The sequence below is a fragment of the Gymnoscopelus microlampas genome (genome assembly GCF_963454915.1).
Source record: "Gymnoscopelus microlampas genome assembly, chromosome: 16".
In the NCBI taxonomy this organism is placed as follows: Eukaryota; Metazoa; Chordata; class Actinopteri; order Myctophiformes; family Myctophidae; genus Gymnoscopelus; species Gymnoscopelus microlampas.
The window spans coordinates 28,599,256-28,624,068 of NC_139953.1; the positions used below are offsets into that span (position 1 = coordinate 28,599,256).

At 40.6% G+C, this 24,813-nt stretch overlaps 1 protein-coding gene across 2 annotated transcripts in view; it reads left to right on the plus strand.

Annotated features, from left to right (window-relative positions):
- Nucleotides 1-24,813, plus strand: part of LOC311063844 (exostosin-1) — a gene marked incomplete at both ends in the record, with an annotated part of 229,696 nt that overhangs the window by 193,024 nt on the left and 11,859 nt on the right. For both annotated transcript variants that reach the window (XM_084083453.1, XM_084083454.1), the window contains 3 exons: nt 5,610-5,724; nt 6,321-6,416; nt 15,987-16,076. In XM_084083453.1, the coding sequence (XP_083939579.1) occupies nt 5,610-5,724; nt 6,321-6,416; nt 15,987-16,076 (301 nt within the window). The remainder of the gene's footprint in view (nt 1-5,609; nt 5,725-6,320; nt 6,417-15,986; nt 16,077-24,813) is intronic.

Below are 24,813 nucleotides of genomic sequence, written 5' to 3' on the forward strand. Positions count from 1 at the left end.
GTGTGTGTGTGTGTGTGTGTGTGTGTGTGTGTGTGTGTGTGTGTGTGTGTGTGTGTGTGGTCAATAAAGCACGGAAGCTTTAATGACAAAAAACAGACTCATCAATTGTGTAAAATTGCACATGGGCATTGACCACAAAACAGATTTTTTCGCTATTTCCAAATGTAAGCAGTTTAATCGAATTTTCGCCACAGGCTATAGAATCTGTAGTTGCAGCCGTGGTTCCAAGTCCCCTGGACCGGGTATTGACTAGAGTTTATTAATGGATATATGGATATACATTTTTATATCATGCCACCAATATGTAAATTGTATGACAACTATAATGTAATAATAGCACACTGGGTACACTAGTGCTTTGGGAGGTCAGAGTCTTGTGGGTCGGTCAGATACTGTGACCTATACTCTATATGCCTATACTGTAGGCCTTTACTGATCTCACAACCAGTAAAAGCATAACACAAATCCAGCACACTGTATACGAGTCCAAGTAATATAAATGTAACTTAGGTTTTAGTCATATCTAATGAAGAGACATTATTCAAAAGTGATTCATTTTGACCCATTGCCAAGATCATTTACCTCCGCTGGGCAAATGTTGCCACAATATAAAAGCTGACATCTCACTCCATCTCGTCCATAGAAAAGAGAGAGTAATGTAATCTTTAGATGGCCTTCGTTTGCTGAGCACGATCTTTCTGGTTCTTGGCGCCGGGGTGAATATTTCATTTGATATTTGACACTCATCTGCTCTGGGATAATGAATTCTTCAGTCCGGCATGTGAAGAAAATGTCTCTTCATTAGTTTGTCACTGCGCCTGTGGCTCTTTGGCTGTAGGTTCAGAGGGTCGCTGTCTGCTGCGTCTTGACTGTGACTAGTAGCTGCACTAGTGTTAAGCCTAATGAGGCACTGACACAGGCACTCCCCCAGACAGGAGAACACAGAAATGATGCTTTTCACAGCATCACTTTTTTTTTGATGAATCATTCTATCTCTATCTCTTTTAATCTATGGCAGTGGTTCTGAAACCTTTTCATTTCAAGGACCCCCCATAACTCTCACAGTTACAGACCCCCTCAAGGAACCCTGAGTGTCCCTGAACCCCACTTTGAGAACCTCTGATCTGTGGAGATGTTTATCTTTTTTTGCAATTTACCTGTATCCTGCTGTGAGATAAGATCAGATACTGTAAGATCAAGATAACATGATCCCCAGGGGGAAATGCAGGTGTCATATACAGTAGCAGCAACAGCAGCACGTACAGTAAGAGTGAAACACAGGAGAAGTACAGGTAAGAGTAAGAGTCAAGAATGAAACCAAGATATTCACCTGTTTCCTAGGCTGTGTGTTTTCCACTTCCTGTCGATTTGATCCAATGAAATCCAATGAAACTGGTCAGATGACCAATGGTATCCAATGAAATCGACAGGAAGTGGAAAACACAGTCTAGGAAACAGGTGAATACTGTAAGGATACATTGACTAAATTAACAAAGAAAATAGTTAGACTTTCTGACACAAGACATCTGCACCGGGTCTCTAAATGAATGAATTCACATAGGCCTAATTGTGACTGTCTATCAATGTACTGTATAGGTAGTCTATAAACAGTTGTGACTTTATGAAAATAAGAATCATTATCACTTGACCATGCACGATGTGTCGAGACAAAATTGGCAATTTACTGAGAAAAACAATACAATGACATCTGTACCAGGATTGCAGTAACAATGTACTCAAACTAGTGCATTAAAAAGGAGAAAATATAAAAGCTTCCAAGGCGAAGTGCAATGTATTATACAAACAATATCCCAATCCCATATGAATGACTTGGAAGTCCAACTTGCAGGCTAACAGCTTTTTATAACAATGGATGCTGTAGATAAAGCATTTAATTGGGACAGATTCTATGATGAACCACAGTATTATAATTTTGACAACCAAGGTTGTCAAAATGACAACCAAGGTTGCCATCTCCTGTCTGAGGATAACAGACAGGAGATGGCATTATGGTCCCAAGACAACGTGTGGAGAGATGGTCAAATATCATGGTGTCAAGTGTCTAGATGTACAAATTCACAACTCACTCTCTCTCTCTCTCTCTCTCACATACTGAGTGAGCAATTGTACATGGTGCCTACTGTATTTCTCATAAAATACTTTTTAAAATACTTCCCAAAAAGTTGGACTATTGGGTGAAATAGAGATTGTTTCCAAACATTGCACAAGATTTTTTTGATCCCATAGCCTTGAGGGTTCATTGCTTTGTGGTGCTAGTTCGTTGTTAGGGCAAACAGCCAACCAATGGCACAACTTACATCAGTCAGTCATTCAGTGACTCAGACATTCATGTTTATACTGTACCCCTGTACCCCTGTGTTCCAGACCCCCAAAATTGTTGCAACATTAAAAATGATAGTAACAGTTTCACATACTGTACAAACAGCAGCTTTGTAATAGCTCTGTAGCTTTGGACACAGCATCGTCTGTACAAATATAGCGACAGATGTCGGGCGGGGGCGCGGGCGGGGACTTCTTTCTTCTACAATAGAAGAGTTAGGACGTCACATTCTAATACAACCAAAATACCCAATCTCAGCACTGGCCTCAGTGGCGCACCTCGCTAATCAATAGACTCCCAACCCACTACCACTGGGAGTCTGGGTTTGACTCCCGCTTGGGATAAACCTTTTCAGTCATCCGCGGACAACATTTTTTTTTTTGGACCATGACGGAGGCGCGCCGACTCAGCAGACCTTGAGGCCGAGGAGTTGCGCCCGAGCGCCTCCAGGCGCGAGTGCCCGCAACGACCGGCCGATGGTCTGCTAGTCGACTAAGCGCCGTCCTAGTTATATACCGATAGGGACAGAATCGTAAATAATATTGGTGGGGACTGCGTTTGCCCCAATCACTACGTTTGCCCCACTCACTGCGTTTGCCCCAACTGCCACTCAAAGTGACTACTGGCCAATCACAGTGCGTCTTTCCCGAAAATGAAAGAACCTCACATCTAAGTTGCCAGACTATCTTGTCACTGCCACTGAAGCCAGGGTGCTCCTCAAAAGGACCAGTTGTGTTCTTTTAAACACCAGAAGGGCACACCTTGCACGTCCAGATATAGCCCCGAGCCCACCTGAGAGGTCTGGTTCTTCGGGCCTGGTGTCAGAGAGATGGATAGAGCAACACCAAAGAGCACTCAGGCTCCAGTTAACCATGATGACCGTCTATTCCCTAACTGCCACATCCACCTAATGCTCAACCAGGCCGTGTGCCTACAGCGCTCGCCTCCTTTTGGCATGCCACGTACTGCTCTGAAAGGACTAGTAAGGTATATTGACTCAGAGCCATTGAGAGTTACTTACAACACTCCCTTAGACTTCCGTTGTAAATGAAGGATATTCATAAAATATTAATGTATAGGTTAAGCCGGGGAAGGAGGAGATCTTTGTTATTCCCTCGGGGGAAATTCTGTTTCAGCTTCACCCAGCTGATAAGCTCTCAGGGTGGAGCTGTTAGGGGTTAATTGTCTTGCTGAGGGACACTTCGACACGTAGACATGGGCGGGCCAGGAGGTTTGATTAACAGACAACCTCTCTACCCACTAAACCCCAAAGATGCCCCCATATCCACCCACTTATTGATATCCACATCTACTGTGTCTTGCTTTCTGCTACTTTAATAACATTTATCACTTTTTACCCATAGTATTAAAGTTTATTGAGTATCTTGGGAGAATATACTGATGGCTAAACGTGATTAATAGGAGTGAAGTTCAACAGGTTGTCATAAAATATAGACTGTGCGGCAAACTCACTAATTTATACTGCATGTCATTCTCACCTCGTTCCTGCTCTCTTCCCTTTCTGTACTATCCTAAGGGAGGAAAGCCATAAGACCATCGTTTTTATGAAATAGAAAAGAGAGTGAGAGAGAGAGAACTCGCATTTAGGTGCTTTTTATCTTAAGCACCATAATATACGACGGAGCAGCAGATAGATTCTTTCTGGCTTCTGGCTGCCGAGGAGAGAATCCATTCCTCACCGCAACCCCGGGCGGCCATTTACGCGCTGAGTTACTGTATGCCGAAGATTATTCTCACAAGGTGGTCATTTAAAGTTTGCCTCTTCTTTTGGGAGTTGGCACTCTAGAGCTCTTGTGGTTCATCTGTTTGCCTCTGCAGTGCTCACGAGGGAGTGGCATGAGAGGGTGTGTGTGACGTTGTAGTTGTGCCATCCTAGGACCACAATGGAAACAAGTACCCAGGACTTTTTTGTGTTATCCTTTTAGACTAAATGTCTGACTGTACCTTGTGCTGTTTACATTTCTGTCTAATAAAGTATTCAATCAATCAATCAATCCTCGCTCCGTATTTTCAAAAAAGAGTTGTTTGAAAACCTAAATATTCACTCCCTGAATGAACCGGGCTATTGGACGTCTTTGTTTGCTTGGTGGACATTAACAAAGTACATTTACTTGAGTACTTAAGTAAGTTAAGTTTTTAGAGTATCTTTACTGTACTTGAGTATTTGTATTTTTGCATACTTTTGGATCTCTCCACTACATTTCAGTGACAATGACTCCACTACATTTCTAGGAAGGGAAAAAGTACTTAAAGAGGTGGTGGCATGGTTTTGCACTTTTTCTATTTTTCATGTGTCTATGAGGTTGATAGAGCTTCATTAAGCCCCCTGGTGGTGTTTTTTATGGTGTTTTATGTCTTCTCTGACTAGTTTGAGTTTCTACCTGGAGGCTGAAACCTTGAGAGTCAAACGTGCCAATAGAAAAACAGCCCTTTAGTGACATAGTATACTTAATGAACTGGAGGCGTGTCCACATAAAAACATAATTTTAACAATTTCTGTACACTTTTTTGAAAAAAATGTTCCTCCTAGTATAACCAAAATACCTGATGATTATGTTTTAGGGGGGGGGGTCACTGAAAATCACGGCACCCCGTTTTTAATGAATTAACCAATTAAGCCCTAGAAGATCTACAATCTCACAGCGTGTATGAGCATGTAGATACTATTTCAATTATTATTGATATTTTTGGAAAAGTTTGGGGAAATCTTAGACGTTTTATCGAAATTGTCAAAATCGCTACGCCAGCGGATCGCGTAAATTAATGTACTCAAGTCAAAATTTCACAGAGCAACTTTCACTTGTAATTGAGTAATATCTGACCAGAGTATCTACTTTGACTTAATATTGCCTAAATATTCAGTTCCAGAATGAACTGAGCTATTAGATGTGTTCGTTTGTACCTGGTCATGTGAACTGAGGGTAGGCGTACTGTCAGGAAGATGGATTGGGGTTACAGCAGAGAGAACGCTGTGTCCAGCTAACCGTGATGCAATTTTTATGGAGAGCTGTGTTCACCACGCACAGACCTGCTTTACTCCAAATACTCATTGTATTATTCCTTGCAAACCCATTCAAAATGTGTGCATGTGTGTGGATGTATGTTGAACTGTGTGTGTGTGTGTGTGTGTGTGTGTGTGTGTGTGTGTGTGTGTGTGTGTGTGTGTGTGTGTGTGTGTGTGTGTGTGTGTGTGTGTGTGTGTGTGTGTGTGTGTGCGTGTGTGCGCGTGTGTGTGTTTTGCAGGTAGGAGTCCATCCCAACAGTTTACAGCTGTGATCCATGCGGTAACTCCTCTCCAGGCACAGATCTCTCCTGTGGTTAAGCTCATCATCGCTGTGGCCAAGTCCAAATTCTGTGCACAGGTGACACACCACACCTCATTATTACTGTTGTTTATTCATTATTGCACAGCAGTGGTTCTCAAACAAACTGTTCTTGTTTTTTGTTTTTTTTTGTACATAGTGTTATCTTTTTCTGTTTTTTTGTGTTGATATTTGAACTGTGGTGCCACTATATATGTCTATGAATTGAATACCAAGGCCCTCATTGGAAACAAGACCGCCAGGACTTTCATGAACGGACCTGTTAGACAAAGTATTTTAAATGTAACTGTGCTGTTTTGCATTTTTTTGCCTAATATTCAATCAATCAATCAATCAATCAAGGAACCCTGAGGCTCCCTGGACCCCACTTTGAGAACCACTGCAGAATAGCATGGACCTCTTCTCTTCTCTTCTCTCAAAGAAGTGCATACACTTTTCTGAGGCAACAATATAGCGCAATTTTATCCTGATTATAATGTAATAGCATTTCCTGGTGTCTATACAATGTACTGATATTAACTTTTAGACTTCAAGTTAACTATGAGCCGGGATCTCTGTAACAATGCCAATATATCTAGTTTTGCAAGCATAATTGATATAATTTGACTCACTCTCTAGATGCTTTGTCCCTGCAGGTTGTGGTGCTATGGAACTGTGACAAGCCTTTACCTCCCAGGAACAAGTGGCCCTCTACCAGTGTGCCTCTTACTGTCATTGAGGGGCAGACCAAGGTAGATGATCGATCATATTACTGTACATCCACCAGGAACCTAATTGTGGGTCATGACATACTTTTACTTTTTACTAAATATACCAGATTTAGCAAGAATACTAATATCCATCCATAGTCTCCAGAACGAGCAACAACAACCTAATGACGCATTCCGACAGGATTGCAGGCAAAAGACAACAACTTCTGTTGTTTTTAATGGAATGGCTCCTGACTTCATGGTCAACAACATATGCAGGACACTGACACAACAAACTGAGAATGACTTGACATAAGACAGGTTGTTTTTGTATATACACATTGATAACATACATACATATGGTACAATGAATGTGGCGACATCTATGCGGATGCTAACCTCAGCAGCTCTCTCATAAACTCAGTGGTTTGTGGCCTAATTGCCTCTGTTGGTTGCTATGTAAACAGCTCCCCATTGAACTAGGAGAACAATGTGTCTCCACTGCCGATAATAGTGTGAGGTCGCATGTTTGTGAGTGTGTGTGCATGTGCACGTACATGCATGCGTCCGTGAGCACGCGCCTCTCCTAACAGTGTCTGTGGACCAGTAATTAGCCATTTGGAGTGTTGTAGCACGGCCCAGACAGATGCTCTTCAAAATAGCTTCTCCCAAACACTCACTGTGTTTGGTCCCACTACAATCATATCACACACCCCCCCCTCTCACACACACACACACACACACACACACACACACACACACACACACACACACACACACACACACACACACACACACACACACACACACACACACACACACACACACACACACACACACACACACACACACACACACACACACACACACACACAATATACATGTTTAATGCTCATTTGCCAGACTAGAATACAACATTAGCTATATTACCACTTGAATCCAAGCATGCCTAGCCTCTGAGGCTAGCATTAGGCATAAACAGCAGATCTACAAGCTCACAACGAGTCTCAATACAACACATTGTGAGCTTGTAGATCGCCTATGTTGGTCAAAGATATTTAGTGTCGATCGAAAACAGGAGAGGGCCTAGTAAAGAGTCCTTAGGAAGCTGGTCAGTATACAGTTTAAGTGGGTAATATGTTGTGCATTATGAGCACTGATGCCGACTCAGAGTAGATGTGCCCATGTGGTGCACTCCCAAACCGTTTACTGTTTTTGTTCTCTCTCTCTTTCCTTTGTTGTTCTGTTTCGTTTATTCCTTCTTTCAGTCACTCAGACTTTTCTCTTCCTCGCCAAGGTCCTTCTTTTGTAGACGACCTCTTAAACACTGCTACAGTATTTAGAGTATTTTCATTACACAGTTTTCTCTCTCCGTCCTCCTCCAGCACACACACACACACACACACACACACACACACACACACACACACACACAGTTGTTTGCATTTCCTAGGTGTCATTAGCATAATGACATACCAGAACTCCACATGGCAGCTGTTTACCTACTAGAATGTAACATGAGTCAGAGGGTTGTGACATGCTCATTCATGCGCGTGTACACTGCTTTTCCTGGTCTGTTTTGGAAAGTGCTGTGACTCAGCCTTCCAGTGTGTGCTTTTGTTTTAGTTGTTATGAGATTTTTTTATTCCTTTTTTAATCCTGGGTTGTCACTTTCAATAACCAACATAAAGGTCAGTTGGTCCAACAGTTTAGTCCCAAAGAAAATATTTGAAAAATATTAAAGGTATAATTGCATATACCTTAAATAAATAATACATCTAAGAAATTCCATACATTTGAAAAAAAATCGAACTTTTAAGAAGTAGTGAAAATATATAGCAGATCTACAAGCGTCACAGCACGACAAACTGATTTTATATTGTATATTAGAATGTTATTCTATACCGTAGGTTTTTTTTTTTTTTTTTACTATATCTTGTCTCATTATCTGGTCAAGGATATTGAAGAATTTGGCTTAAAGAATGAGCACTGTAAGAATACATGGTACTAAAAAGACTTCTGTATATGCAGCATTGTCCCTGTCTCCTTGTTGATTCATGCATAATGCATTCATGTATGAATGTATTAATTTAAGTCTTGATGTGTTCTCCAGATGGAGCGTTTGAGCCTTTTGGCCCAAAACAGTTATGTACCTTCTGCCTACTCTGCCAAACTCAATCGCTTTACAGTATGAGTAAAACAATATATATATATATGTATATATATTATTATAAAAAAGAAAATCAGTCACTAAAGCTATGTCATCTTTTTAATGTGATATATCATCCCATCTATTTTTTATGGGAAATGCAGACAGCCTTATTGTATGACATATGGGAAGGATATATAATGTCCTCCTCACACCACTACAGACATGCACACGCGTGCACACACCACACACATTTGATTCTTTCTCTCTCTCCTCGTCTCCCCTGATTCTCTCCATCTGCTCTCACATTATGTTTTTCCTTTGCACCTCTCATACAGTACATCTCTTTTCTCTCCTCATCTTTTCTATCGCGGTCTTCCCTCTCTCTTTTCTTACCCCTCCTTCTAAAGCCTTTGCATTTCATCGTATAACGCGCTGGCATGGCAGTTCGGCTATTTTCAGCGTGTGACAGCATCAAACTTATAATTACAAATTTGATCCGTCCTTGTCTGACCTTGTTGTGGATAGGTCTTAATTACTGTGTAAGTACAATTACTCCAAACACATTGGCAAGGTTGTGTGCATAAGTCTCTCCAACGCCTCTACTCATATCTCTGTTACATCTTCATCAATCACCATCCATATGGATATTGATGCTGTCGGGGAGAAACCTTGTATGTCCAAAATCATTACTTTTCAGGAAATGATCCAATGAAGAAATTATTTAGTCACACGTTCTTGTTATAACTTTTCATTAGTGATACGTTTTTGTGTTATCCTCTTAGCCTTAATGTCTGACTGTACCTCGTGCTGTTTACTGTACATTTCTGACTAAGTATTCAATCAATCAAAAAAATATAATATTCATAAAAACCCACAGACAGACTTAACTACATGGCAAGTCGGGCATGTCATTATAAGAAAAGGGCAGATATAAAATGTTCTGAAAATACATATGAGTATAAAATAGGGAATTAATTTATGAAACACAAACATAAAAATATGAAATATGGAGATACAAGGTTTCTGCCCAACAGTGACGAAAGTGTTATCCCAGCACCCTGCACTCTACATTGATGATTTACTGTAATCTTCAAAACATTGATCTAGACACTTTACTGTATGTATGCATTTCAATTATGCCAAAGCGACACCAAAGGGTAGATTTCAGCACCTAATAGTGAAGCCCAATTGGACAGAAGGTCAGGTCAAGAGGCTTACAGTGTAATTTATGAACTTGTCCTGACCTCAAGATATCCTTCCTCTATTACAGTTCATCATCGGTTTTCAGGCTGTGAGGTGATGATGGTGGTATCCTGGGATTTCACCCTATAGACTAAAACATAAAAATTCAGTCTACACTCCAGAATGATTTTTATTTTTTTCATTAACCCCCATTGTTCCCAAGAGAAGTTGTGACCTGATCCTACAACAACAACATCAGTTACTGTACCTGTTACTGAAATTGCATTTTGAGTTATGTGCACTGGGGAAAATACAGAATTCTTCACTTATTATTATTATTATTATTATTATTATTACCCTTATTATTATTATTACTATTATATTATCATTATTATTATTCTGCAAATACTTAATTCTTAGTATTCAATGTCTCCAAATTGTATTTAATCTGCCAAAATGACAAATCCATGCAGCCTTTATTTTGAACAATACAAGTTCACAGAAGAGTGAAAAATGACAGTTGAAAATGAGAATATTTGACAAGGCAATAGCAGGAGTCCATTATCAGATGATGGTGTTACTCTACCGTCAACCATGTGAACTCTGACTTTGAAGCATGAATTTGCACGTCACGCCTGAGATATTTGGCAGCGACAGAAAGGGGGTAATGGAAATATCTCCCCCCCCCCTTCAGATCGTTCTTGAAGGGGCAGGACCTGCAGCTAAAGTAAGCGGTATATAAGATAGGATAAGATAAGATTTATTGGATAAGATAAGATTTTCTGATCCCTGCGGGGAAATTCAGGTGTCATACTGTAGCAGTGAGAATGAAACATAGGAGAGGTACGCTGCCCTGCCAAGCTAAAGTGCAGTAACTACGTTTTTGGACACACCAACTTATTTGTGTATCCCAAAGGTCAAATTAGCCTTCGTGATTTTGGGGGATAAACAATTACGTCAAGAACAGATGTACAATTAGTGTAATATCACTTATATGCCGATATCTCATTTGGCTGACCATGGTTGAATCACCTTTAATTTTTCAGTGATTTTTGTCTTTGTAGTTACTGCTCTTTGCCTTGGCAGGGCAGTCGGATAAGAATCAAACCAAGATAAATAACAATCAAGGGTAGCCTAAATAAGAAAGAATTGTGTGTTTATGTCAACGTGAACTTTTACGGTTATTTCATATTACACATTTTATTATTGTTTTTTTGTATTCATTTCATGTCACGCTTTAAATTTTAACTTGTGTTATAAGTCGTTTAACTAACTCTTATTTCCATTTTTATGTTGAGCATTTGGAGTTGCATTTGATGTATGACTTCAAACTGCAAGTTTGAGTGATTGATTGAAGCAATCGCACCGTGGGGCATGTCACTAGGACGTTATCTCTGGTCCCAGGAGAGGACACATTGACAGCTGCTTCAGGGAAGGGCGGACTGGTGGAAATATACAGATATACTGATAGAGATGTAGGTAGGCAGGTGGGCAGACAGTCAGTCAGTGAATCATGTACACACATAGACCAACAGGGAGGCAGACACACAGACAAACAGACAGACAGATAGATGGACAGACACATACAGATAGGGAAGCAGCCTGCGTTGTTGATCGACCATGTCAGTCCAGAACGATGCCAGTTTTTCAGTTGAAAATATGTTGTTGTTTTTTTGGTATAGCTTAGTCTTAAGGCAGAGAGGGTGAGATAGATCAAAGCCATATTGTGTCTCCACTGGACTTAAAGACAACCTCGGGCAAGGTCAGTAGTATGACGAGGAGACAGGAGCCAATGACAGGTGTACAGGGATATCAAAGAGAACATGACAACCTGGGTGAGTGTATACTTTGTGTGTTTGCAAATGTGAGTTCTTGTTCAGTACAGTATGTTTCCTGAGCACCCCCACTGTTGTAAATATAAACTTTTGATCAATTCATACTGTGCATTATCATCATATCATCATTATCACACCAAATGACAATGCAGTTAGTTTTGCAGAGAGGAATGTGTGGAGGAGTATCTGTTTGAGGAGACCAAATGCGGAACATGTACATTAAGTATGCATGCTAAGGAAACAAACTCATACCAAACTAGAAAAAGTGCTCCTCGGAGTACAGGTCTCCGCCAGGTCAGGTAGGTTATTGTGGGCAATGTTCGGAATGCATTGTACTCCTGGTGGAGCTAAAACAGGGATGTGTGAACTTTCACAGCAATCGGACGCTGCGTTCATGATTTGAGGTATTTTGTTCAAAGCGAACCACTCCTGCAAACTTTACATAGCATATCTTAGCCAATCAGGATGGAATATAAAAAATCAGACAGATCCGTCTTGATCACATGACTATAGGGTACCGATTTGCGTGATGTTTGGACACAATCCGTAAGAGTGTTATAAAAAAATGGGTTTACAAAAGCGGCCTCCTGGTGGTGCCATACAGTAAAAGGCTGATGTGAAAAATGCAGGGCATAGGTTTTTCCTTGGCCTCTAGGGAGTGTGCGTGCAAAGTTTCACGCCGATCGGTGCAGTAAGTTATAGGTAAAAATGCAAATCGGCCTGTTATAGCGTCACTATGAGCCTGATTTGAAAAATTGGTGGCATTTCTTCCTCAGCCTAGTGGGTATGTGCGTGCAAAAGTTCACGCCAATCGCAGGCATGATTTGAGGCAGGGACGGAGGGACGGACAGGGGGCAAAACATAGTCTCGGCCCGGCGGAGACAATTACACTCACACGTAATTAGCTGTACTGTAGTTATGTTTATTTTTACTAACTACTTTCTACTCAAACTCTTCCTTCAGCTCTTTAAGTTGAGGAGGATAGTCATTAACTTCACAACAATTTGAATTTGCCATACTGTATTGCAGTACCTCATTAAAATAAACCTCTTCATTTCACCCACACAGCCTCAATTTACTATAGCAAGAGCGGTTACATTTACATACTGTACAGTAGGAATATTTTGGATTACATAAATACTTTAAAGGGATTATTGGAGCCAGAAAATCTATTAGAAGCAAGTTTAATGGCTGGGTTAAGTGGAAATCTGCATGACCTATAAGTGGATAACGCTATGTTGACACCTTCATGACATTTGTAAAAATGTAACCATAAAAAAAAAAATTGCACTGGTTTCATTCCACACAAAGGTTATAAATTCATTTGTGAAATATTACTGGATTCATTCTGCACAAAGTTGACACATTCATTTGTGAACTTACGCTGGATTCATTCTGCACAAACATTACATATTAATATCCTTTAGTTTACAGTATGTCTGTGCCCAGTTTTAATTTGTGATTAGAGGAAATAAGTATTTTTTTCTCCTTCTGTAGAAGCCATTAAATAATTCAGGCTCTAATTACAAGTCAATAACTTCATCAGCAGCCCTCTTTAGCCTAATGGATTAAGGCTTACAACACTTCCTCTTAGGCCAGCCAATCAATTGATAGAGGCGCACACATGCCCTATTAAGCTAGCCAATCGATCAATAGAGACACACCGGTGTAAGGAATGAACAGGTTTTTTTTACCATTGGCTTTTCATTGCCTGTAGGTTCTATATTCTATCCTAGCATTCTTTACTGTCATTTCCAAGCCGCACACATACACACTCACCTCTGGACCCCATGACAACATATCGCACTGGACAACTAATGTATTAACCTTCTTAATGTCTGTTTTAAAGACAGAAATATTATCTATTTTGTTTGACTTATTGGAGCCCGGCTCCATGATACCCTCTGAAATGTACGCATGTGCTCAAAATAATACGTTAATAGAGTGTACATGGGTTCTACAGTATTTGACATCCTGGGTGGTTCTGTTGGCCACGTTCAATTTGAGCAAAAGTTATTTTTTTTGCAAATAAACCACTTTTTTTTTTACTTATACATATGGGTCTCTTTAAACCATTAAACCATGTTAAAACCTGGGGGGTCAGCTTTTTTAGAACACAAGGAAAGTTAAACAGTAAAATACAAAAGCAACTGCATCTTTCCTCTTTTGGACACTGCTGAATTGTCATATCCTAAATGAACAGAAGTTCCTGGTTTGATGTGCAAGCTAGCCAATGGTATTAAGAGGAGCATTCAGTGACAGAGGGCAATATTAGTGATAATAACTTGATATAATAACTTGCAGTGTGTGTGCATGCGTGTCTCCGTGTCTGCATGTCTTTGTGTGTGTGTGTGTGTGTGTGTGCATGTTTCCCGTTTTTGGTACTGTCAACCTCCCTCCCATCCTTTCCCTGGCCCACAAATCCACTCTCTCACATACAGCGCGCACGCACACACACACACCCTTTTTTTTTTTACTATTCATTTTAATCGTTAGTATTAACCGGTTGCCGATTTCTTAACGGTTAACGGTTATCGGTTGGCCATCCTTAACACATACACATACACACACACAGGCAAAGCTTGGCCACTGAAGCAATGACAGCTTAAATGAGAGAAAGCAGAGAGGCAGAATGATACTACTGTATAATACTGAAGAATAAAGGGGACATTAAGGACATAGATGTTATTTAATTTGCATCAGGGTCACATGACAGATGTCCCCATTCATTGTCCAACAAAACAACGAAGAAAATAAACAATCTTCAATATGTGCAGTGCTGAAACATCTGCAATGTTGTACTCTGTAGTAGTAGAGGTGAGGGTCATTGTCCATCTGTTCAAACTGAGTGGGAGAATTATAACTTGCAGCCAACTCTATAATAATATTAACAAAGCTTAGAAGACTTTCCCCCTTTGTAGAGAGTCTAAGATGCTTTCTTTTAGTGAGATAATAGGAAGTGTGAAAGGACAGGGGAGCTAAGGCTGAAAACAGACTTAAAGCCTCTGGAAACTTATATTAAAAATGTATAATATCAAGCTTGAACGTGATATTATGATATTAAGTATGAGTTGTACATGGACATGTTTATAATATTATTTATTAATAACTATAAAAAACTGCTCATCCAAACCCTATATACTTTGTTGACCGGAGTTCCTCCTTTATCCCCCTCTACACAAAATCTCTTGCTTGTAGTAAATAAAATACATATTTACAAGCCAGTTACAGTTACAAGGACACAGACAAGACCTTAAGCCCAGGTCAGCAGGGATGCATTCTAAATGTGTTTTCTCATTGTTCTGATTTACAACCATTCAATTTGTACCACTTTGATGCTTTATGCTGAATGGATATTTGGGGATGTCCACCATCCCAGCCACAGCCTGTTCAGGTCATCGCTGCGGCCGCAGCCAGGCAAGCGGTATCTCAGCCTTGACAGTTGCACACAAAGACTATGGATCGCTTTCTGGCCGCTACCGCACACACTGAACATTACAGGGCCCGGACTATATGGCCACACGTCTGTAGCTAATGTATTGGACCTATGACAATGCAGTTTGCACTTGAGCTATTTTGCACGTTTAGGTAGTTTAGATATTTAATATAGATTGTTTATTTATTTAAGCAGCTTAGTTTTAACATAGATCACTTTTGACACTGAGTCTTTAATGTGGTACTCTTGAGAGCTGCTGTGTTTTTTTTTTTAGCGCACCATGAATTTCACGTGTCTTTTATTTACTTGTAATTGGTATTGTTGCCAATAAAGTTGAACCTTGAACCTTCCTCTACCACCACCCTATGGCCAATTTTAAATGATGTGTGGACTGATGCACAAACATCAAAAAGTGATTGCGCTTTAGACCAGACCTAAGCTGGTCTTAATTTTTTGTTATGTCCAATACACACCCATGACCAATGCAGAGACTTAATACAACTACTTCACTCCTATAGCACCGAGATTTGCTCCCAGATAATGCAATCTTTTTACTAGCGAAATAGGAGGCGGACACAGCCTCAATACAATTGCGTCCTGCATTTTAGACAATGCAACGGTGCGCGCCATTGCTATTCTAAATATGGCCCTTGTTGGGATGTTTATGAGCGGGAAAAATACTTAAAATTGTTGGTGCAACCTAATATGGGTGACCGGAGTCCATCAGGGCTCAATACTAGTATCTTTTCTGTTTTCTGTTATTTTGGGGAAAGCTTTCGCTGAAAATAGCCGATCGACAAGCTCACCATGTGACGCGACAATACCGGTGCTGGGGTTATTTAAGTGCTTAATCTTCTTTGTCTTGGCAAAATGCTCTTCATAAATGATTGTTGTTGTATGAGAGAAGAATGTAAAGTTTGGCATTCATCTCAGCAAGCATCTTCTCAATACACAGATTTCCTCTCTCTCTCTCTCTCTCTCTCTCTCTCTCTCTCTCTCTCTCCTAGACAATGAGCAGTCGTTTTCTCCCCCATGACGCCATCCTCACAGACGCCGTCCTCAGCCTGGACGAGGACTCAGTCCTCTCAACCAATGAGGTGAGTCGGCGGTACTTCGTCATCCAAAGAGGTCAGTCGTTGAGACGATGGTGTTTCATTCATCAAAGTGGTGAACACCGATGCCCTGATGACCAATGAGGTGAAACATTGATGCTTCATCAGTGAAATGGGGTGAGATGAAGTGCTCCCAAGATGTGGACCGCCAGCAGCGCTCCATCATCCAAAGTAACTTTCATCATCGTTGCTGTCGGGCAGAAATCTTCTATCTCCATATTTAAACTTTTCTTTCTTTTCTTTCTTTCTTCTTTTTCATGAATTAATGACCTTGAGAGTGTAGTGCAAAAGTGGTGAAATTATCAGATAATTTGAAACTTTTGGGAATTTAAAGTGAAAGTGATTATAACTATTAACACAAGCTTTTGAAGGATAACTATGATGGATCCATTAAAACACAGGTACTTTTTTCTGTTTTCTCAAAAGTAACGGTTTTGGACAAACAAGGTTTCTGCCTGACAGTGACGATATGTTGTCTGTATTGCATTTATACACCTTTTTCAATATCATTAATGCAATACATGTATAATGCAAATCTTGGCTAAACTGTGCACTGCAGATTCAAGTACACAGTTGTTCCTTAGATTAACTTTTTGTTTTCAAATACGCTTTGTATGGTCCTGTTTTTTGAAAATGCGCCATTTTCAGTCCTCATGAGGGGATTATTAAGGCTTGGCCATTTTCAATCTGATGGCGGTTATTTGCAGAATAAATGATTTTCCCTCCACAGTAATGTTACTGTGTAACATTTATCATTTATTCTGGCACATTGAACTCTGGCACCTAGTATTGGACCGTGGCACTATATATTTCTCCATCGTTGCTGTTAATACATTCTATAGTATGGTATCTATCAGCATTGAGCTTTGCCTGTTGTCTTTGTACAGTCTTCTGTAGTCCAATTTTGAAGCAGAATATAGAGCTTTTTCACAAAAATGGACAACATATTTCTTTTGCCAACAAGCCAACCTCCTGTCAACTTCTGTTTCTGTTGTCCGATGATCAAATCACTTGTAAGAGTCAGGAGTCATGCAGTTGTCTGACAACACAAAGAAAAGAAAAAGATACCTGTAGCCTACTGTAGGCTGTATTCACACAGTATTTGGAGTGGAGAAAGTGCTGCCTGGAGCACATTTGGTGCCAATATAAAAACAAAACATGCACATTGCAACAGACAGCTTAGCTGATTTTAACCGCTGTCCTAGTGGTTCGATCCATAACCACTAGCCACACATATTTACTCTTTGTTTTTTAATAAATAACCATGGCGAAGAGGAGGCTGCTTAGATTTGCCTTTAGAGACAGACAATAAAGAGCAGGGAGCAGGGGAGTCCTTCTAGCAGTATAGTCAATGCTCATTTATCAACAGGTACACTTTCTCTGTCTCCATCTCTGGTGGTGTTTTGTGAAATCACCCACCTCCTTAGCAGCCTTTTCTTCATCATGATTGGTGAAATGGAAACAAAAGCGGTAAATGCCGCATGAGATTCTATGAAAAAGTTATGCTGATTTCAACTTTTGAAAGCGCTCCGCTCTGCCAAAAAAGCTGCCAAGTGCAGTAAAGATGATCCCATAGGGTTCTATTTTGTTTTTAAAAAAAGAAGAAAAAAGGCGGTGGCAGTTGGAGGAAAAACACTATTTGTGAACATGCCCTTATAGAGTACACTTTATTGAAATACAAAATAAGTGATCACAGTCTAAATCGGAGGCGACAGAAAGTTGGCTTCTTAACATTGCTGGCAATGGTGAGAAGAAATCCATACCCTACTAAGACAATGCTGAAGAACATTGGCCGCGTTTGTGAAAAAAGAGTCAATTGCACTAATGTGAGTGTTGTATTGCCAAACTTGTCATTAGCCGTATATCAATTAAATGTTCTTTCGCTGTGTCGTCCCCTTACTCTGTACTGTACAAGTAAGACGCGCGAACGCTGGAAGCGAACGCAGCTCGAAAATATTTTGTATTTACGGACTGTGTGTGTGTGTGTGTGTGTGTGTGTGTGTGTGTGTGTGTGTGTGTGTGTGTGTGTGTGTGTGTGTGTGTGTGTGTGTGTGTGTGTGTGTGTGTGTGTGTATGTGTGTGTTTTGACTGTAGCTGCACTCTGGCGCTCTGTCGGTTGCACACAGGCAGTGCAGGCAGTGCACACATACTGCACACACACACACACAGACAGACAGAGCCACAAGCCGAGCAGAGTTTCATAGTAGGCTCCACTTGGGCGGAGGCGCGGCGAACAAAAAGAAAAATCTAATCTCATTCTGAATTTGCCAACCATGGGGTCACCATGGCTGTCTACAGAACCAACAAGCACCAGCAAACTTAGAAAGCACCCCCCTTCATACACACACACATACTCTACACAACTAATGCCCACACAAAACACAACCAAAACACAATATGTACATATTGTTGCTGTCGGACAGAAACCTTGTATCTGCATCTTTTTTTCATAAATTATAAATTAATGGCCTATTTTACACTTCATCATGTGGCAGTGTTGCACAAAAGTAGCAAAAATAACACCTTGTGAGCTTGTATATTGCTATTGTAGAAGAATAGGGATGCCAAGCTGAAAGTGGTTACATCTGTCTGTTGGTTTATAAATATTTAATCAATGAAAAGTATTAACGTATTAAAGTTCTTGTGACTAAATAACTGCATTCGATCCATTGAATCCAAGTTCTTTTTTCCATTCTCTGAGTCTGACAGCTATGATATATATAGTACACACATATGCAGTGCTGTAGATTCCCACTGATTTCTTCTACGAGTGCTGAGGGGTGTGTCATTCCCATTAATGGTTCCTGAACCAGGGGAAGCACTGTGGTCTTCTCCTGTTGCAATTAATGTAATATTACTTCCCATACGGCGAGATGATTAAAAAGAGCTTTGGTCCTCTGCTGATTCTGCACTGTGCAAATATCACAACGTGTTCTAATTAGAAACCAGAACAGGCGGCTTTAAAATGACCTGGAATAATGTGCATTGAGACACTCATTCTCTCCTGGAAGCAGATTCATTAAGCCTGAGTTATACTTAGTTGCAAACGAAAAATAGCTCTCTACAAGCTCTCAACGTGTAGCACTGCAGCACATTGTGAGCTTGTAGATCTGCTATTTTCCATGTGCGACACCCGCACACAACTGATTATAAATCAGGCCTTAGCATCACAGTCCTGCCATCGTAAATGTCCCTCGTTCAGTCCTCATTCCAGATGTGTGCCTTGTTAAAGTGTCCTGCTTGCTCATTCACCTTCATGAAAAAAACATAAAAAACGAAATGCCAAATTATCACGTACAGTACTGAAGCTTTTCAAAGCATTTTTTGTATTGCCGTATAGGAAGTTAGCATTGCACAGTTGCTTAGTTTTTTGGTTTGAAGACATTTTCTTTTTCAATCAAATTGATTGATTGGCACTGCTTGCACACTCACCTGAAAGTGTGTTGATAAATAAAATAAATACATACGCAGAGGAGACGAAATCACAAACCTTAAGACAAGATGAACTGAATGATCCCTTCAGGCTATTATGTGACAGCTTGATGAGCTGATGTATTTGTTGTATTTGTAAATGGAGCAGCTCTTGGATCTGTAAGGCAATTGTTAAAAATTGTGATTGCTTTTGCTTTTATTTACCAAGTTGTGTCTTCTGAGAAACTATTTTGTGCCCTCAGTAAAAAAAAATGCATTTAGTTTTTTGTGGTGAGGTTTTCTAAAGTGTCTCTCTGGGCTAAAGCCTCTATGATCGTCTCTCATTGTGATGGAATTCATTTAACCTTGCTGCCTTTTTAGAAAATTAATCAATGCTTTTTCACTGGTTAAATCACTTGCTGTGAGAGTCCACAGGCCTTGTATTGTGTTTTTGGCTCAAAACATTGAGATTAATGCCAAATCCTCTCTTAACCTACATCTCTCTCTGTCTCCACCTTCCTCTATCTCCTTCTTTTTCCATCTCTCTCTCTCTCTCTCTCTCTCTCTCTCTCTCTCTCTCTCTCTCTCTCTCTCTCTCTCTCTCTCTCTCTCTCTCTCTCTCTCTCTCTCTCTCTCTCTCTCTCTCTCTCTCTCTCTCTCTCTCTCTCTCTCTCTCTCTCTCTCTCTCTCTCTCTCTCTCTCGCTCTCTCTCTCTCTCGCTCTCTCTCTCGCGCTCTCTCTCTCTCGCTCTCTCGCAGTGAAATGGTAATTGTTGAAATAGCTGGGCTGACTATTAAAACATACATTCACCATCTGCACTTGTAGAGAGGACAAGAGAAGAATAGAAGCGAGCAGAGCAGAGTCCGATAGGGGTGGGAGGTGATGGAATAACAAAGCACATTGTTTCATGCACTCGGGACGTTTGGTAGAGCCATTACCTCTCTGTCTGTGCGCTGCAGTCTCTCTCATACTGATCATTAGACTGTCAAAACAGCCTGCACCTCTTTGATTAAAGTTTCACATCTTACTGACGAAGAGAAAGGGTGGAAGGAAGCTGGGGGTTGCAAAACAAGCCCAGAGTGGCTTGTTTCGCTGACAGTTGTTTAAGAGCAAATTAGAAACCAGTGAATTGACTAAAGCATGAGCTGTCGAGAGAGATAATGTTCTTTATGTCTTTTTTCCCCCTTTTTTAATCAAGAGTTGGACACATCAGTGGTGTTTGCTCTCTTGACGCGGAATGGAGTCATTGTAAATGCTGACAATATGCCATTGAGCGGCATCTTGTAAGATAACGGCACGCCACTAGACAATGGCACCGTTTGCTCTTGACAGAATGATTTTATCACTGGTTGGTTCTGGTTCAAAGGCAGCATGGTCGACCGTTCCCATTTGGGTTTTTTATGCCTCAATTGGGGACAGCCGTAACGGGAGGCATTATGTTTCCAGGTTGTCCGTACTTACGTACATATGTATGTACATATGTCTGTATATCTGTATATCCCAACCTTGCAATATCTCAAGGGCACCAATGGGATTTTCCTGACATTTAGCACAAACGTCTCAGGGACGAACTTATTAGAAGTACAGTAGAGTAAAAGTGGTCAAAGGTCAAGGTCACTGTGACCTCCTGTCCGTCCCAACCTTGTGAACGCGATCTCAGTAACGCTTTGAAGGAATTTCAAGACATTTGACACAAATCTGGAATCCGAAAAAAACAGAGCAGGGGATATTTTCTTAACCACTTAGTTAAGACTTATATACAGTATATGTAGGACCTATGTATCTTCGTGCAACAAATAGCGAGAATAGCCGATCTACAAGCTCACAATGCCACGCGTGAGCTTGTGGATCTGCTATTTCCAAAATGTTTGTGTGAAAATCCATCTGTGAAGTGATTGAAAGTGAGCAATGCATTGCTATGGAGATATATATTTGTAACTACATATAAAAGTTTAGTTAAGTTGTGCATAGGAGATGCAACGTGTTCCAGCACGGTTAGTAGATAAGTGATGGAAGGATGTAATGTTTGGGTGACTGAAATTGTTTTCGTTATAGATATCTGACTTCTGTCGAGAGAAATATGTTTTGTTTGATTACACAAGTTATACTATGAAATCTCAACTCTCTCTGAAATCGTTTAATATAATTGCTGTGTTTGGTTGTGCGTCGTGACTGAATCATCAACTTCTGTGTCCGCTGATTGAAATAATACAAATTGGATAAATCTGCTATTATGTCTGTGGTTTATGTTTTTAAAATCTGTTTTGATTGAATTTGAAATGATTTGAAAACCCTTTAGTGTGCACACAGCATAGGTTTGTCTTGCTTTGACTGCCATAGTCTGCAGGGCATTTGTGAGAGGAAGGGCTGGTTTGTTTTGATACACTACAGCATAATTCCTCCTTTATCTGCAGGGGCTGCATATCTCACAAAAGGGGCTTTAAGTTAAATGTTTAAAACTACTGTAGCTAGACCTCTACTAGTTCCAAGCTGTAAATACCCTTGTGGCAGTCTCTAGTGAAGACTTGGACTATGAAGAGAGGCCATCAGTGGAGGAGGGGAGCAAGAACTGGGCATCACTACTACAACTAGGAGGTCTAGATGACTCTCTAATGTAGTATAAACACACACACACAAAGCCCGATATAGGTACTTCATCTCTGTTCAGTGGTTTAGGCCAGTGATTCTCAAATATTTCATTCTCATCATGTCAAGGACCCCTAAATTGATACGTATGCGGACCCCCCTCTTGAAAAGATTTGTTGCCAGGGACCCCCGTAAGAGAAGATCTTAGTTATTAGATTAGATTAAGAACAGAATTCTGACTATGCACACAAACAAGTGAGTGTACACCGACACTGTACAGTATGTGTACGCACGCACACCTACATAGGAGACCTGCTGCTTTAGGCACATCATCTGTTTTCAGAATTGAAGAAATTACAATTGTGCCTCCAAGTGCACAGCGCACCAGTGTCACTTTGAGTACCACCACCCAATCAGGTTGAAGTGTGTGCAGGACCTAATGACAAAAGGAAAGGGACACAAGCAAGCACGTAGAAGAACGATGAAGCCGTTTTAATGTACTGCTTTATGGTACAGTAGAAGTGTGACTACTTCCAGCATCTCTAATAAGTAGCACCAGGCAGCTCTCTGGTGGAGGCATACAGTCAAACGACACAGCCCTACTTCCCCCTAGTCTCACGTACTCAGACAATTATTCATATTAATATTATCTCCGAATGCTATATAGAGTCTGGAACTACACATCCCGAAAGCCGAGAACGGAAGCTGTCATCTGTTCGTCATTTCCGTTCACGATCATCTATTTAAAAATATCTTCACATTTTATTTTTGAATTTCCACTTCTGCTAAGCAGCAAGCTATATAGGCTTCTATTATTTTGATTTATATTAGGACAAATTTGCGCGAGCATCCATGCTCCAGACTATTATGGAAGCGTTTGAAATTGTAGGAGTAAACAGTCTGGCAAGCGAGGCTAACTTCACTTGCCAACTCCTAACACTAAACCCCCCCCCCCCCCCCAACACACACACACACAAAAACCTTTGCCCTGCATTTTCACACACCCCCCCCACACACCTACCAAAAGGTGACCTTTTCAAATGGCCCGGATTTACAGAGGACTATGTCTAAAAAATGTTTAATGCAAATTTTCTCTATCACACACACACACACACACACACACACACTTCCAATAACAGTCACAACACAACCGACATAATAGTGTAGATTCAAATCAGCCTTCAATTCCAGAGCCACACAACAGTCGCTGAACATGTTTCACTGCCACACCGGGCCCCAACATGGCAGCAACAGAGCTACTGTACATCTTGAACCACATCAGCACATGACACGAACAGCATCAAACACAAACAACACACAACAAAAACATCATACAACACAAACTGCAGCAGCAGCATCCAGCAAAGGAAAACAAAACTTTTAGTTTAATTAGGTATGTCACAATTATTACATAATCACCTGATCGCAAGTATTTGAGATAATTTTCGGATAATCGACATAATCATTTCCATGTTGAAAAATGTCCATATGTTTTCAAACATTTTTTAAAAAAATAGTGGAAATAGCAGACTGCTATTTCCACTATTCATGTTTTTTTCAATGTTCTCCACTTCATGTTTTTTTTTTTCAAGTATAAAGTTATTGAGTTATGCAAGTTATTTGTCATATCTGACCCGTGCACCTTTTGTTTACGAAGACAGACACATTTGTATTAATAATGTTACAATGTTCAGTGTACGACGCAATAATTAATTCATTCGGCCAAATGAATCACAATTATTTGAGCGACAATCAAAAAGTCAAGTAAAATGTCATAATCGTGACAGCCCTAAAGAGGTTCCTACTTTGAGCCGTCTTCATCAGCCGTCTTCAGGGGAAACCCAGAGAAGGACAAGGTCTTCGGAGGAATCCCCCATGCAGACAAACCCATGGATAGAGAGAGATCTCCAGATCTCGTTCTCTAGGGCAGGGCATCCTCGGATGAGCCTTCCAGCTGGCGTCTCTCGTCATCTCCATCCTCCGTACATCTGGTTGGCTTCACCAGTACTTTACATCTCCATCCTCCGTACATCTGGTTGGCTTCACCAGTACTTTACATCTCTCTGGTTAGCTTCACCAGTACTTTATTAGAGGTGGATGGTCTGGGAGGGTGTTACACTGTAGGTGAGATGTAGATGTCATCTGCATCATATGTACGTGTGTGGGGTTGAATGGGTGGGTGGGTGTGTGTGTGGGGTGTGTTTGTGTGTGTGTGTGTGTGTGTTTATAAAATAAAAAAAGACTACATTAGAGAGTCATCTAGACCTCCTAGTTGTAGTAGTGATGCCCAGTTCTTGCTCCCCTCCTCCACTGATGGCCTGTCTTCATAGTCCACGCTTATAATGAAGAGGAGGGCGGGAGGGGGGTGTGTCCCCTGCAACACCTCTGCCAGCCTTGAGTATCTGAATGAAAGAAAGAAAGAAAGCAAGAAAGATGAATTCAAGTAACCGAGAGCCACATACGTAACCTGTATCCTGTCACAACATACAGCCTAGTATACGTATACTGTATCCAGTCACAACATACAGCCTAGTATTACGTATACTGTATACATATACTGTATCCTGTCACAGCATACACAGCCTAGTATACGTAGAGCTTGTAGATCGGCTATTTTAACAATGTTTGCCTCTTTCTTACGTAATATTTGACCATTTGGCCAATTTAGTATTAAAGTCATTACATTGTAACTTTATAAATGTGCAAATACCCTGTATACACATTT